General features: G+C 44.6%; 2 protein-coding genes across 2 annotated transcripts in view; both read left to right on the top strand.

The window, feature by feature from the left end:
- VAX2 (ventral anterior homeobox 2) overlaps nt 1–8,960 on the top strand; it is a 29,893-nt gene extending 20,933 nt beyond the window's left edge. The window contains exon 3 of the mRNA XM_051974319.1: nt 8,281–8,960. Within this exon, the coding sequence (XP_051830279.1) occupies nt 8,281–8,778 (498 nt within the window). The 3' untranslated portion in view covers nt 8,779–8,960. The remainder of the gene's footprint in view (nt 1–8,280) is intronic.
- A 2,160-nt stretch (nt 8,961–11,120) lies between these two features.
- ATP6V1B1 (ATPase H+ transporting V1 subunit B1) overlaps nt 11,121–15,397 on the top strand; it is a 32,649-nt gene continuing 28,372 nt past the window's right edge. The window contains exon 1 of the mRNA XM_051974318.1: nt 11,121–11,290. Within this exon, the coding sequence (XP_051830278.1) occupies nt 11,173–11,290 (118 nt within the window). The 5' untranslated portion in view covers nt 11,121–11,172. The remainder of the gene's footprint in view (nt 11,291–15,397) is intronic.

Here is a 15,397-nt window from a genome sequence, read left to right as displayed (position 1 = left end):
CAGGTGTGGTTTCCTTGAATGACGAAGTTTCAGTCTTTATCCTCAAAGAGCCCCCAGTTGGGAAGAAGACATTGGAACTCAGAGCCACAGTTAGGGTTGGGTTTTCAGAGTGTTGACTCAGAATGCCAAAAACCAGAGTGTTTCCGATTTAAAAGGCTCTAAGAGTCCTCTGGCAGGGGAGTGGATTCAAACGCCTGTTTGATTTTTAATTCAGTGCACTTTTAGCACATTGCCTTCTGTAGAGGACAAAATGCAAGAAATCAACACTATAAAATCATTAGGAGGAGAAAGAGGAAGAAAAAGAAATGGAAGAGAGAAAGGAAAAAAGAATAGAAAGGGACAGAAAGAATAGGAAATCAGAAAGGGGAAGGAGAAAGGCAAAGGGGGAGCACAAATAGGGAGGGGAGAGAAAGGAAAAGGAAGGCTGATTTGGACTGATTGGAAAGCTATTTTCCCCCTTCAGAATGGCTGTCACTGATCAGGCTTGAGAAGTGACAGTTTATTTCCCCTGATTGCTCCCCTAGAGCTTAAAATAATCCAAGCAGATGCACCTGGGCTCATGAGTCTGGCTGGCCCAGTCTTAGCTGCTAAGAAGCCAGACCCAATCTATGGGTGCTAAAGGATGCTAGAGATGGGAGGGCAGGTCCCCTTTGGGCCAAGGTGCTCAAACCCATAACCTTGGTTATAGTTAGTGAAGGTGAGCAACCTTAGCACTTGAATTCTTCTCAGAACTTCTCTTTTCCCAACTCTGTCAGCACAATGTTGTTGAAACTGACTTCTGACATCACTGATTCTCCAAATTCAAGGGATCCTCAGAAATCATGCTTTTTAGAAGAGAGAAAAAGAAGCCGAGAGAGGGGGATGATTTGCCCCATGTCAGATGGGGAATCAGCAGTAGAGCCGAGTTTCACTCAGCCCCAAAACTGCCCCTCACCATGGTTGAATCATCAAGTCCAATGACCTCCTCTCCATTCTTATTCTCCTGCTCTCTAGCTACCCAAGGTAAATCAAATCCTCCCCCTCCTGCAGGGAACTTTATTACACCAGTCCACATGGATCCTCGCTCTACTCATCATTCTTATAAAAAACTTCACACATTCTTGGACTTGGAGTCAGGAAAATCTGAATTCAAATCCTGTCTCAGACATTTGCTAGATGTGAGACCCCGGTCAAATCATTTAACTTGGTCTCAGTTTCTTCATCTGTAAAATGAGGATAACAGCATCTAACTTCCAGTATTCTTGTGAAGATCAAATGAAAATATTATGTACATATATGTATATAAAGCATTTTCCAAACCTTAAAATTTATTTCAATTATAAAAATTATAAATTAAAAATTATAACTTTATTATTTAAATTATAACTATCATCACTATTATTCTACTCTACTCTCTCCAGGTGGCTTCTCTTATCCCCCCCACCACACACAACACACTGGCTGGCACATAGGAAGGAGATCTTGTATAAATCTTCACTCATTTATTGATTTGTCATCACAATCATAACATTATTATTAATATGTTCTTAGCATGGCGCCCGGTATTTAGTAAGCACTTAATATTGACTTAGTGATTAATAATATTACAATATTAATAAGTTGAATTGAATTCATCAGCATCTCTCTCCCTTCAAGTCCTAGTCTTTGCTCATATAGGGCAGAAGGGATGAAGGGTTCACAGGAAGTCCTTGTCCCTTTTTGTTCACTCCTTTGTGTTTCCCCCCATTATTTCCCTCTGCCGATGAGGCCCAAAACAATGAGCTCCATCAGCTGTCCAGGACATACTGGTTGCTTTGAACTCTAACCCTAACCCTAAATGCACCTCCCGACTCCAACTCATCCAGGGAGAAGGAAAATAGCTTGTTCCTTTCCCACATATTATCCCTTGGAGAGCAGGCTGGAGGGAAATGTTGCCCGTGTCTTTAAGTAATTGATTTCAGCCCTGCCTCTCCTCCCTTGAGTGAAAACAGAAAATAAAGGGCAGATAGAACAGAAATACTGAGCTGTTTAACTGAAAGCACATGAAGCTTTATGAAGTTAGAACAAAGTCTTTGGATTGAATGGAGACTCAGGATCGGCTGGATGGAAATTGGCCAAATGACCACCAAACCTGCCAGTCCGATGCTCAGCCAGTTCCAGTCAGGCCGGTTTGTGGAAGGTGACTCCTACAGGGGAAGGTATACTTCTGACTGATGCAGGTGAAGGCTCTGCTGGTCTCCCATAAGCCTTTACTTGAGAAGGGAACCACACTCTTGCTCCAGGATAAAAAGTCTGAGAACACATCCCAGGGAAGCCTCCTTCCTTCCCTGACCCACTTTGGAAGGTCTCAAAGTTGCTGTCGCCTTTCAGACATTTGTTTACCTGTCGAGTTTCCCTCCCACATTTCTGAGGCAATACTTCAGAAGCCTGGCTCTCTCGGGGCATCCCAAGGCGTGCTTCCTTTCTCCGCTGATTAAACCCCCTGCCCCACTCCAGCAGAGGCCAGACCGCCAATATTTTGAAAACTATATTCCATAAAAGCCCTCAAATGAATGTACCTCACCGGGCTCCATGACTAGCTCCTCTCTAGAAACAATATCCTCCTCTGATATCTCTTTTTTTGACCTAAACCATTTCTGTGAGTTTGGATAAGTTCTTTTCATCCTGCCCATCCCTTTCCACCGTCACAATAAAACGACAGGTCATCTTTTTATTGTTGTTTGGTAGTTTCAGTCATTTCTGATTCTTCATGATTCTATTTGGGGTTTTCTTGGCAAAAATACTGGAGTGGTTTGCCATTTCTTTCTCCAGCTCATTTTACAGATGAGAAAACTGAGGCAAACAGAGTTAAGTGACTTTCCTAGAGTCACCCAGCTAGGAAGTATCTGAGGCCAGATATGAATCCAGGGAGATGAATCTTGCTGACTCAGGGCCCAGTACTTGGGGGTAACTGGGGCTGTCACTCTATACCACCTAGCTGCCCCATAGGCTACCATTACCTCTAATAAGGAGGGAACATATAAAGTTAGAGAACATGAAAAGGGAGAAAGGGAAAAGGCATTTATTAAGCACCTGTTGTCTCATAAGCACCATGTTAAGAGTTTAACAGAGATTGTCTCATTTGAAGTTCACAACTTTATAAGGCAGAAGCTGCTGTGATTCCCATTTTACATTTAAAGAAACTGAGGCAGACTGAAGATAAGTGACTTCTTAGAATCACATAGCAAGTAAGGCCCTCCTGCTTCCAGGGCAAGCAGGTGCTTTATCCACTACCCCACTCAGCTGGCACATCCACTGGGAATTTGAGGGGTAGGGAACATATGGAGAGGACAGATGTGGTCAGGGGTGGGTACACCCTTAGGAAATTTGTGTGGCTACAGCAACTGTGCCACAAGGCTGTAGAGCTAGAGGCATCCTCACTGTCCTCTCCCATGGGCATCTCCAGTTGCTTCTTGATATGTACAGTGCTGCTCTCTGCTAAAATCCACTGGTCCTTGACAGCTCTGTGTGCCCTATTTAGCTATTATGCTTCTTTTTTCCTATGGGGAGGGAACTACCAGCTCCCTAATGTAGGGAAACATTTAAGCTCTTTGGGTGTAGACCCCGCCTGCAGAATGCAGCCAGCTAGCTGGCTGGAAAACCCTTGGGGTCTGGAGGGCTTTGAGGGGGGAAGTTGAAACAATCCTTTGAACTTGAAAGGTTGTGAGTTCAATGGAAAAAACAGTGGATTTGAAATGAGAAAATGTCAGTTTGAAGCCACCTTGGTGACCTTAGGCAAGCCACTTAACTTTTGTGAAACTCAGTTGCCTTGCGTGTAAAATGGGAGTTACTCTAATAATCTCTGAAGTCCCTCCCAAGTTCTAACTATATGGTGCTTTCCATTTATCACCACTCAGGGTCCTCCATTCTAAACTCTTATCCCAGATTCCTTTTCATTACTGTCATATCTCTGGGTCCAAATTCTGGGTCTCCTTTAAATCATCCTGGGACTCCACTTGGAAAAAAAAAATAAAGCTGAGAGGAAAGAAATTTTCTCCATTTTCCATGATACCTTTAGTTGCTGTGCAAATTAATTTCTGTAGAAGCGTGCAACAAAACTGGAAACCTTTGGCAAAATTGTTGTACTCCCCACAAATTTATGACCCTGCTTGCATGACCATCATTACCAGCAGAGTTCACATCATCTTAATATTTATGAATAATAACTCTCTTCAAGGAATACATAATCCACACGATCCCCAGGAGGCAGTTATAAGCAAACTGGAGTGAGAGTCAGGAAGATCTGAATTCAAATCCAGCCTTAGATGTTCACTAGTAACCCTGAGCAAATCACAATCTTCCTAAATGTCAGTTTCTTCAACTGTAAAATGGGGGTGATTATAATAGTACCGATCTCTCAAGGTTGTTCTAATTTTCTAAAAAGAGAATATTTGTAAAATGCTTTTGCAAAACAGAGAGTGCTACACGGATGCTAACAATTATTAAGGAACATCATGCTCATTTTACACGTGAAGCAGCCGAGATGAAGAGAAATGAAAGTTCTAGTGTTGTGAGGATTTGAATCCCGGCTTTTGACCCAATAAAAATTGTTTTTTGAAATTCTGAACTTAACAAATATCAACAAATGTGAACATTTCCATGTGCTTAGAAGACCACAAAAAAATCTTGTGAATCTTTGAATCTCTATTACATTCACAAGGGTTTTTTTTTTAAATATATGTTAAACTTAACACTAAAGTATCAACCTTGCCCTCTGTGTTTGTGTTCCACTCTGAACTCTCTGCAGCTCACAGCTGGGAATTTTTAATATTTTATTGAAGCTTTTTTTCCCCTGTTTTTTTTTACATCAATACCATTACTCATATCATCCACCCCCAACATCTTTTCTCTCTTCCCTAAATGGAGAAGCCTTGCCTGGGAACAAACAAGCAGAGTTGAGCAAAACAAATCTGTCTCAAAATGTATGTCTCTTCTAGCACCTGCTGTCTGCTAGTCTTCTGTGAGGAGGGAGGTGCACTATGCACTACAATCATGGCTGGTCAAAGTCATTTATCTTTACACTCTTGATGCTGTATTAGTTGCTCTCTTGATTCTACTTTACTTTGCATCATTTCATACAAATTTACCCAGAGTTCCCTGAAATTATCTTCTTTGTCATTTCTAAAAAATAAATAGCATAGTAATCCTGTTTGCCTCAGTTTTCTCATCTATAAATTGAGCTAGAGAAGGAACTGGCAAACTACTCCAGTATCTTTGCCAAGAGAACCCCAAATGGAGGTCTCTAAGACTGAACTAGAAAATTATTCCATTTTTTTCCCATTATTTCCCACTTGATACAATAAAAACGACTGCTAGAAATATGGGGGGGGTCTTTTTTGGTGGTTATTTGATCTTTTGGGACTATGTGCCTTGTACTTGTATCATTGGTCAAAGTATGCACACCATTGGCTAAAGTAATGAATCGCTTTTCATAATCACTAGGCCATTTCCAGTTTTAGCCTAAATGTATCTTTAGGTCTTTATGACTTTTAGGAAAAATATAGATAAATAAGCCTGGGATTGTCCACAAGAGGGCCACCATTTCAAGCTCCAAAACAGTGCCTGTTTTCCCACAGCATCTCCAACAATGAGCACTCTCCCTTTTTTGGCAGTATTCTTCAATCTGATAGGTTTGCAAAAATTGTTCTCGTCTGAATTTCTCTGTCTGAAAATCTTCAAAGACTTCCTGTTGACTTTAGGCTGAAAGGCAAAATCTTTAGCCTTACCTATCTGACTTTTAAGATGCTTTTCATATTTTAAAGACTATGAAAAGCTTTTTGGAATAATCACATTAGCTCTCCCTACACACCAGACATGATACTTTCTACCCGAAGGCCTTTGCGCCCCACAGCAGGAACATGTGCTCTTCTTCATGTCTAGCTTCCTTCAGGACACAGTGAGAGGATTCAGACCACTTCCAATGGTCTTGTGATGGAGACAGCCATCTGCACCCAGAGAGAGGACTGAGGGGATTGAGTGTGCATCACAATATAGTATTTTCCCCTATTTTGTAATTCTTTGCTTGCATTTTGTTTTCTTTCTCATTTTTTCACTTTTCGGTTTGATTTTTCTTGTGCAGCCTGATAATTGTGGAAATATGTATAGAAGAATTGCACTTTTTTTTAAATGACACAGGTCAAAGTATTTTCTCCAATAAATTTAGAGCCCTTGGAGATATCCTTCCCCTGTCCCTGCTTATAAATATATACTTTCCATTTTGAAACTACTGTGGATTATTTTGTGTATATTTTGTCTAGAGGCAGCGAGGTGACACAATGAATAGAATGACACTCGATGTCACAAAGATCTGGGCTCAAACCAGATATTTACTAACTGTGTTGACACCGGGTGAGTCATTCAACCTCTGTCTCCTTTAGCTTCTTCATCTGTAAAATTGGGGTGATAAGAACATTCACCTTCCAGGGCTGTTGTGAGGCTCCAATGAGATGATGTTTGTAAACGCTAACCTTAAAGTACAATTACTGTTACTATTGACATGTCTTGTTCTCAAAGTACAACCTAGTTCCTCAGAAGGAGGGACTACTTTGTTTTTTCTTTGTGGGGATCATACCCAAGAGCCCTCTCTATTTCCCCTAATATGGTGAACTTTCATATAGTTATAAAGCCCGGGGACAGCTAGGTGGCACTATCGTGCATAGAGTTCCTCACTTAGAGTCAGGAAAACTCATCTTCCTGAGTTCAAATCTAGCCTCGAACAACCTGGGCAAGTCATTTCATCCTATTTGCCTCAGTTTCCTCATCTGTAAAATGAGCCGGAGAAGGAAATGGCAAACCAGTCCAGTAAGGAAACCCCAAATAGGATCATGAAGAGTTGGACGCAACTGGAGCAACTGAACAACAATGAAATTATGTTCCGGGCACTGTTGCTAACCTAGGGTTGAATTGATAAGAATTCTTACCAATCATGGCTATCCCACACATGGGATGGTGTACCTTGGACAGCAGAATGTTCCCCTTCCCTGGAGATCTGGGGGCAAAGTTTGGTTGACCATGTCTTGGCTATGATGTAAAGCGGAGTCATTTCTCATGCATGAGTTAAACTAAATGACTAGAAAGGCAGAGGTCTGAAACCGAAGGACCTGGCTTCCGACACTGGACTGTCCCTTAATACCTGTCACTTTACTTTTCTATATCTCAGTTTCTTCTTCTGTAAAATGAGGGGGTTGAACTAGGTGGCTTTCAAGGTAGCTTCTGGTTCTACATCTGGCTCTGTGATAGAGGATCCTATAACATTTCCTTCTAGCTATCAGGTCCTGTGGTCTCATGCGCCTAGCTGTGTGTTAGGCCATGCTATAAAGGAGAAAAGGAGAAAAAGAAGACTTTTCCCCTTAAGAAGTTTGAGTGATACTGATTGGAGCAATCATGATGGAGGTGATGATGGTGGAAGGTGATAGTGAAGCGGCAATGATGACGTGCATTTTCAGGATCACAGACTTAGTGTTGGAAAGAACCATTCTTTTCCAAATGAGAAAACTGAGCCCCAGGGAAGTTATAAGACTTGTCCCCGACCATTCAAGGGAGCAAGAGGCTGAGCCAAAATTTGGGCTCACATCATCGGATGGCCAAACCAATGTGATTTCCAGGGCACCTTTTAAGGTTAGGGACGTTCAGGATGAGACTTTCTGTACGATGTCAGAGGGATCCTTCTCCCAGCCCCCCTTTTTTTCTCCTTCATTAAATGAGGAGGCAGGATTAGATGACCTTCAAGGTCTCTCCTAGCTCTAGACTTTATGATTCTTTGACCCTCTGTTCCCATGAACATAAGAGATTTGAAGCAGCTCAGTAGTTCTGGTATCTCTCTAACCTTAAGTATTGGGATTTTCCATTGAAAAAAAATTTTTTTTAAGAATAAAGATAGGTAGGATGTATGGATTGGCAAGGGAAAGTAAGGGGACAAGAGTTAGGGAGACCTCTGGATGCTCTACCTTAAAAAGGTCATTGGTCGTCTGCGTAATAGAATCTCTCTTCTCCCTCCCTCCCCTTCCTCACCCCTCATTCTTGCTTCCTCTTCCTCTTTTCAATTCTTTCTGCTCCCACCATCACCGTTCTCTCCCTTTTATCATCTTATATTTTCCTATCTTCTCTCTGACTTGGCCAAAACCATTGATCCTCTTCACTCCTCTCATTTCTGGTTTCACTCCTCCCCTTCTTTCTCCCTCTCTTTTGTCTCCCCATTATTCCCTGCTGTTCCTGACTTCCAACTTTTCTCTCCCCCTCTACTCTGCTTTCTACTTCATCAAGGTCAAGGTCTGGTTCCAGAATCGCCGCACAAAGCAGAAGAAGGACCAGAGTCGGGACTCAGAGAAACATTCGTCAACTTCCACTTCTGAGGCCTTTGCCACATCCAACATCTTGAGACTGTTGGAGCAGGGACGTCTTCTCTCAGTCCCCGGGGCTTCTAGCCTCCTGGCCCTGACCGCCACCCCACCAGGCTTGACCACCAGCAATGGGGCCACCACCTTGGGGATCTCCCGGAACTCCTCCTCGAACCTCACTGGGAACAGCCCAACTGAGAGCCCGCCCAAGGCAGGTGCCCCCTTCGGTCTCCTCGGGCCCCAAATGGCCTCAGCCTCAACTTCTCCTCGACTCCCACCCCCACCCCCTCCTCTGTGTTTCACCACAACCTCACTCCTGGACTTGCCCAGCGGGTATGAATTGGGCACTTCGGCCTTTGAACCCTACAGCCGACTGGAGAGGAAAAACAGTGGCCCCGGCAGCAAGAAGACCAACACAACCTAACCGCCTCCTCCCCCACACTGACACTCCTTCCCCCTCACACCTCCATGCGTTCCTCCACCCCTTTACTCCAGCCAGGGAGTCAGGAGAGAAAGACTTCCTCCCTCTCCGTCAGTCTCTCTCTCCCAGCTGAAAAAACTCATCAACCAAATATCTGGGCAGTGTGTGTGTGTGTGTGTGTGTGTGTGTGTGTGTGTGTGTGTGTGTGTGCTCACTCCAGGGAGTGTGCAAGGGTGTCTCACACAAATAAATGGAAAGGCACAAGAGTCGATGGAGATTTTAAAAACTGCCCTTTCCTTCCCAACAGACTTCCAGTCCCCAGACTTTCCTTCCGCTTTCTCTCATTCTTTCCGGGCCCTGTTAGCGGGAGCCAAACGGGGAACCAGAAGGCCTCAGTTTGGAAGTAGGGCCAGAATGTTGCTCTTTTTCTATGCTGGAGTATGGCTTTTGTCCGTTCGGGCCTCTTCTCAGCATATGGAGGCCAAAGCTGGCCTCCCCCATGGAGGACGTAGTTGTAAGCAACCACGTATGAGAGAAGGTTCTTCCTACCCAAAAATGCCCCCCCCCCATTTAGGTGCCGCTGTACCTGAAATCCCCCCACATGATCCCCTCGGATTCTGCTCTTTCTCTCTTAAAAGGAGAGAGGTTCAGTCCCTAAGCTAATGTGGGTGATAGTATCGGGCCATAAAGTGGCAGAAATGGACTCAGAAAGGGGAGGCTGGAGGCAGTGAGGACAAAATTTGTGAGCCCGAAGGTTTTGGCCGAGACCGGTTTTGCCATGGATCCCATATTTGGGGAAGGGGAATCTCCTTCCTGAATCTATGTTTCAACAGGCCCACATTGGGATCCTACAGAAATAAGATTCCTCCCTTTTAGGCTTCCATTCTAGCCAGGAGGCCAGGCCCGGCAAAGCCTTCCAGGGGAGCTGAGATGGTGATAAGTGGGGTGTGGGAAAGGGGGAGGGACAGGGAACGTGGGGAGGGGGATTGCTTCACATGGAATGATGCAAGAACCAATAGGAAAAATACAGATGATGTGACCAAAAACAAATCACTAAAGTTAATCCATGGTAGATCAGAGATCCCGAGAGATTGGTCTCCACTTCAGGGAAAGGAAGAGAGAGATTACCACTGTCAATATTCCCTGCCTCTCAGAGTGTCCCTTTATTCAAAGAGAATGTATGTATATTCTGTTAAAGGGGGAGTCCCAGAAATCCCTAGGGTAAAGATATTGTGTCCTCACTCACCGCCATCACTATGGTCACCTTCCTCATGATATCCCAGTCATAGTCATCACTATTTCCATCATCGAGAACACAGGCAGTACCCACACTAACATTATGACATGAGATCACCATCGCAGCCAGCATCAGATCTCCCCGAACACTACAAATATATTATCACTAATATCATTATGAGGAATATACCCCCGACATTATCCCTCTCGATATCATCATCACCCTTATCCTTCCCTATACCACCGTTATCATTATTTCCACTGCCATTGTCACTTTCATCTGGTACCTACCTGTATCTCTATGATGGTTCTTAACATCATTACCCAGAACACTATCAATATCATTCCTGCCATTATCAATATCCTCGCCACCCATATAGGATCAAACCCAACAATTCTAGATGTCAAAATGACCGCCAGCGCTATGATCACCATTTTTCTCGTCACTTCTGGTGACGAAATGAGAAGACGGAACCCTTCGGGTCTGAGAAGGGGATCCGGTATCTACACCTAAAGCCCCAAGCCCCAATCCGGTAGAGGAGATCTCGGCTTCTGAGGGATCTAAAAAAAATCTAGCAGAGCTCTAAATGGTACCTTAACACAACCAAGAAGATGCCCTCAGACCCAAGGGATCAAGGCTTCTTAAGCAGTGGTTGGCAGTCCACATGCTCAGGACTCTTCTCTCCTAAAGGAGGTGGTGGGAACAGCCTCCTCACAGTCCCCTCCCAACCACTCCCTTTTTCCTTTCTCTGGGTTTGTTCTGGGTGTGTGGTTTTAGGAAAATCAGCGAAATCTCGGGGCTTCAGTTCCCTTATCTGGTAAATCAGGGGATTTGACACGATGACCTTTCAGGTGCCTTCCAGGGACCCAGGTACAATCCTGTGATCCTATCCAGAAGGCAGCCCTTGGGGACAGATAGGGTAGGAGTTAGATAGAGGGGAGGACATGGGCTATTCCCATAGGGCAGAGAGAATAATGAGGGCCTTCTGCAAGGCTGAGATTTCCTATTTACTGTCAACCAGTGTGGTTAAGAGGAGGAGGAAGGGGCTGAACCAGGCAGGCTGGAGGCAGCCCTGTCCAGCTGCAGCTCAGGCTCTTCGTTTAAGAGCTAACTGCCCGGGCTGCATTCAACTGCACTGCTGAGGGGAGTCTGGCTGGGAGATGGCCACTAAGGTAGCGTGTAGGCCGGGGGACGCCATGGAAACCTTCGGGGCGGCGGCTGCAGCTCGGGAGCACGTCCAGGCCGTCACACGGAACTATATCACCCATCCCCGAATCAGTGAGTTATTCCTCCGCGCATGAAGGGGTTGGTGGAGGGGGGCGCAGAGAGGGGAGAGGGGACAGGGAGGAACTTGCTCTGGGGACTTCCCTGGCCCCTTTCAGGTGAGGGGGAGGCCGCTGGAGAGCCAGGGTGCCCCAGTCCTTTAAGGAGCAGACGGGATGCGGGGTCGTGGGGAGGGATACCCCTCCTGCCCCCGTGATCCTCCTGTGCGTCTGTCCAGTTCCTATGCCTGAAATATGCAAGGACTTAGTGGACCTGAGAGGGGCTGGGGACGGAGCTGAGAGCCTGATAGTTTGCCTCGCTGGCGAAGGAAGCGGCTCTTGGGGCAGGCGGGCTCAAGGGCCTCGATGACAGGACACTGGGAAGTGCGCGTGGGGAGGGGAAGCATCCCCGAATTGTCGCTCGCTCCCTTTCCCTCTTCCGCCTGGCTGTCACCAGCCCTGACGCTGGACCTGTCTCTGTCCTTTCCCCCACCGAATGGCAAGGACCGGAGAATAAAGGGCGTGGTCTGTGTCCTCTCTGCTGGGCTCGTATTCTCAACCCTTCCCACCCCCACGGCCGCTCCCCGCTCCCCCCGAAAGTGGGGACTCCCGACAAGCACTTCAGCTGGGGGACAGCCCTGCGAACCAGGCGTGTGGGCACTGGGGGTACCGGCTGTGCCCGTGAGGGAAGGTACCTGAGGGGGACAGGCAAGGGAGCAGCACTGTGTGTCTATCTGGGGTCCAGAGATTCGGGGCAGTTAGGATCCTGAAGTCTGGAGAGCAGACAACCTTCAAGGTGCGCTTTTCCCTCTCCCTCTCCGGGTCTTGCACATACACACACAGTCACTCACACACACATATAACACACTCACACACACAGACATATCTTACACACAACTTATACACACATAACACACATACATACATGATTTACACATTCACACACTAACACTCACATAACTTACACACATACACACAACTTACACACATACTCACACTAACATACATAACTTACACTCACACTAACACACGCACTCACACACATAACTTACACACACAACTTACACACATACACACAACTTACACACATACTCACACTAACATACATAACTTACACTCACACTAACACACGCACTTACACACATAACTTACACACACAACTTACACACATACACACAACTTACACACATACTCACACTAACATACATAACTTACACTCACACTAACACACGCACTTACACACATAACTTACACACACAACTTACACACATACATTAACACACATAACTTACACACACTCACACACAACTTACACACACACACACATGACTTACACACACTAACACACGCACTCACACACATAACTTACACACATACACACAACTTACACACATACTCACACTAACATACATAACTTACACTCACACTAACACACGCACTCACACACATAACTTACACACACAACTTACACACACACACACATGACTTACACACACTAACACACGCACTCACACACATAACTTACACACATACACACAACTTACACATACTCACACTAACATACATAACTTACACTCACACTAACACACGCACTCACACACATAACTTACACACACAACTTACACACATACACTAACACACACATAACTTACACACACTCACACACAACTTACACACACTCACACACATGACTTACACACACTAACACACGCACTCACACACATAACTTACACACACAACTTACACACATACACACAACTTACACACATACTCACACTAACATACATAACTTACACTCACACTAACACACGCACTCACACACATAACTTACACACACAACTTACACACATACACTAACACACACATAACTTACACACATACCCACACATAACTTACACACATACTCACACTAACATACATAACTTACACTCACACTAACACACGCACTCACACACATAACTTACACACACAACTTACACACATACACTAACACACACATAACTTACACACATACTCACACACAACTTACACACATACTCACACTAACATACATAACTTACACTCACACTAACACACGCACTCACACACATAACTTACACACACAACTTACACACATACACTAACACACACATAACTTACACACACTCACACACAACTTACACACACTCACACACATGACTTACACACACTAACACACGCACTCACACACATAACTTATACACTCACACACAGACACTCACACAAACTCACCCCCCCCCACTTGCCCTCACCTTCACCAAGGTCACACCTGCCCTTTGGCTGGCTTGGAGCACCTTCTTCCTGGAGACTAAACCGCCAGCACGAGTCCCTCCCCTCACCCCTTGCGGCTTCAGAACTCCCCGCAGCCGGCTCCGACTACTGAGAGCTGGCCAGAGAGGGACCCACGTAAGATGGCCCCAGGGAGGTAGGAGCTGAGAAATGAGGGGGCGGACTTAGACTCCACTAATTCAGCAAGCTTTTAGTCAATGTTTCTACGCTCAAATTCTTGGGCTGAGGACCGGCCATTTGGGGATGAGACTGTCCCTGCGCTCCGGGTCCTTAGGAAGGAGAGCTGGGAAGAAGGGGATAAACTCTGCAAGTAAATAACTACGGTCAAAGGCAAAATGTGGGAGAAGCAAAGGAGAGAGATCATATACCATGGCCCAAAGGACCATGAGAAATTTGAGAAAGGAGAGAAATAGAGCTCAAAAAGACCTTAAAAATAACCTCTCACCTCCTAGGAGAGTTTACCAACAACAGACATTTATGAATCACTTATACATAGCAGGCACTGTGATGGATGCTGAGGAGACAAAGTAGTAGCTAACATTAGTAAGAATTAATTAACATATTAAGATTTAGAGGTCAAGAAAAACCTTAAAAATAACCTCTCACCTCCTAGGAGAGTTTACCAACAACAGACATTTATGAATCACTTATACATAGCAGGCACTGTGATGGATGCTGAGGAGACAAAGTAGTAGCTAACATTCGTAAGAATTAATTAACATATTAAGATTAGAGGTCAAGAAAAACCTTAAAAATAACCTCTCACCTCGTAGGGAGAGTTTACCAACAACAGACATTTATTCATCACTTATTATACATAGCAGGCATTGTGATGAATGCTGAAGAGACAAAGTAGTAGCTAGCATTAATAAAAATACTTAATGTATTGATTAATCAATTAATTAAGATTTTAGAGGTCATGAAGACCTTAAAAATAACCTCTCACCTCCTAGGGAGAGTTTACCATCCATAGACATTTATTAATCATTTATTATACATAGCAGGCACTGTGATGAATGCTGAGGAGACAAAGTAGTAGCTAGCATTAATAAGAATTAATTAACGTCAATAAGAATAGCTAACATTTACATAGAGCCTGTAATGTGCAGAGCATTTTAAAATTATCTCATTTGAGTCTCCCAATAACCCAGGAGGTAGATGTTAGTATTATGCTCATTTTATAGATGAAGAAACTGAAAATCTTGCCCTCAAAAATTCACATTCCACTGGGGGAGACAGCAAGCTATCAGCCACGTACAAACAAGATTCGTTTTATGAACAGGGAAGGAGATCTCCAAGGGAATACTCTAATTCCAGAAAGTGGTAGGAATGAGAATTAGGGTTAGAAAAACTGCTACCAGACACCTATGTTAGGCATGTTCCCACAGAGGCATTAGGGTTAGGAAAATAATATTAAACCAGAAAGTGAGGGGGGGGAGAGAAAGGGAGAGAGAAAGGAAGAAGGGAGAAAAAGGGGGAAAGAGAGAGAGGGAGGGAGAGAAATGAAGGAAGGAAGGAAGAAGGGAGTGAAAAGGAGTAGAGAGAGAGAGAGAGACAGAGAGGGAGGAAGGAAGGAAGGAAATAGGAAGGAAAGAAAGAAAAAAGGAAGAAGGGAGAAAAGGGAATAAAGAGAGAGGGAGGGAGAGAAAGGAAGGAAGGAAGGAGGAAGGAAGGAAGGAAGGAAGAAGGGAGAAAAGGGAATAGAGAGAGGAAGGGAGAGAAAGAAAAGAGAGAAGGAAGGAAGAAAGAAGGGAGAAAAGGAATAGAGAGAGGAAGGGAGAGAAAGAAAAGAGAGAAAGGAAGGAAGGAAGGAAGA

Source organism: Antechinus flavipes, chromosome 2, assembly GCF_016432865.1.
Source record: "Antechinus flavipes isolate AdamAnt ecotype Samford, QLD, Australia chromosome 2, AdamAnt_v2, whole genome shotgun sequence".
Lineage (NCBI taxonomy): Eukaryota > Metazoa > Chordata > Mammalia > Dasyuromorphia > Dasyuridae > Antechinus > Antechinus flavipes.
This window is presented reverse-complemented; position numbering and strand designations above follow the sequence as displayed.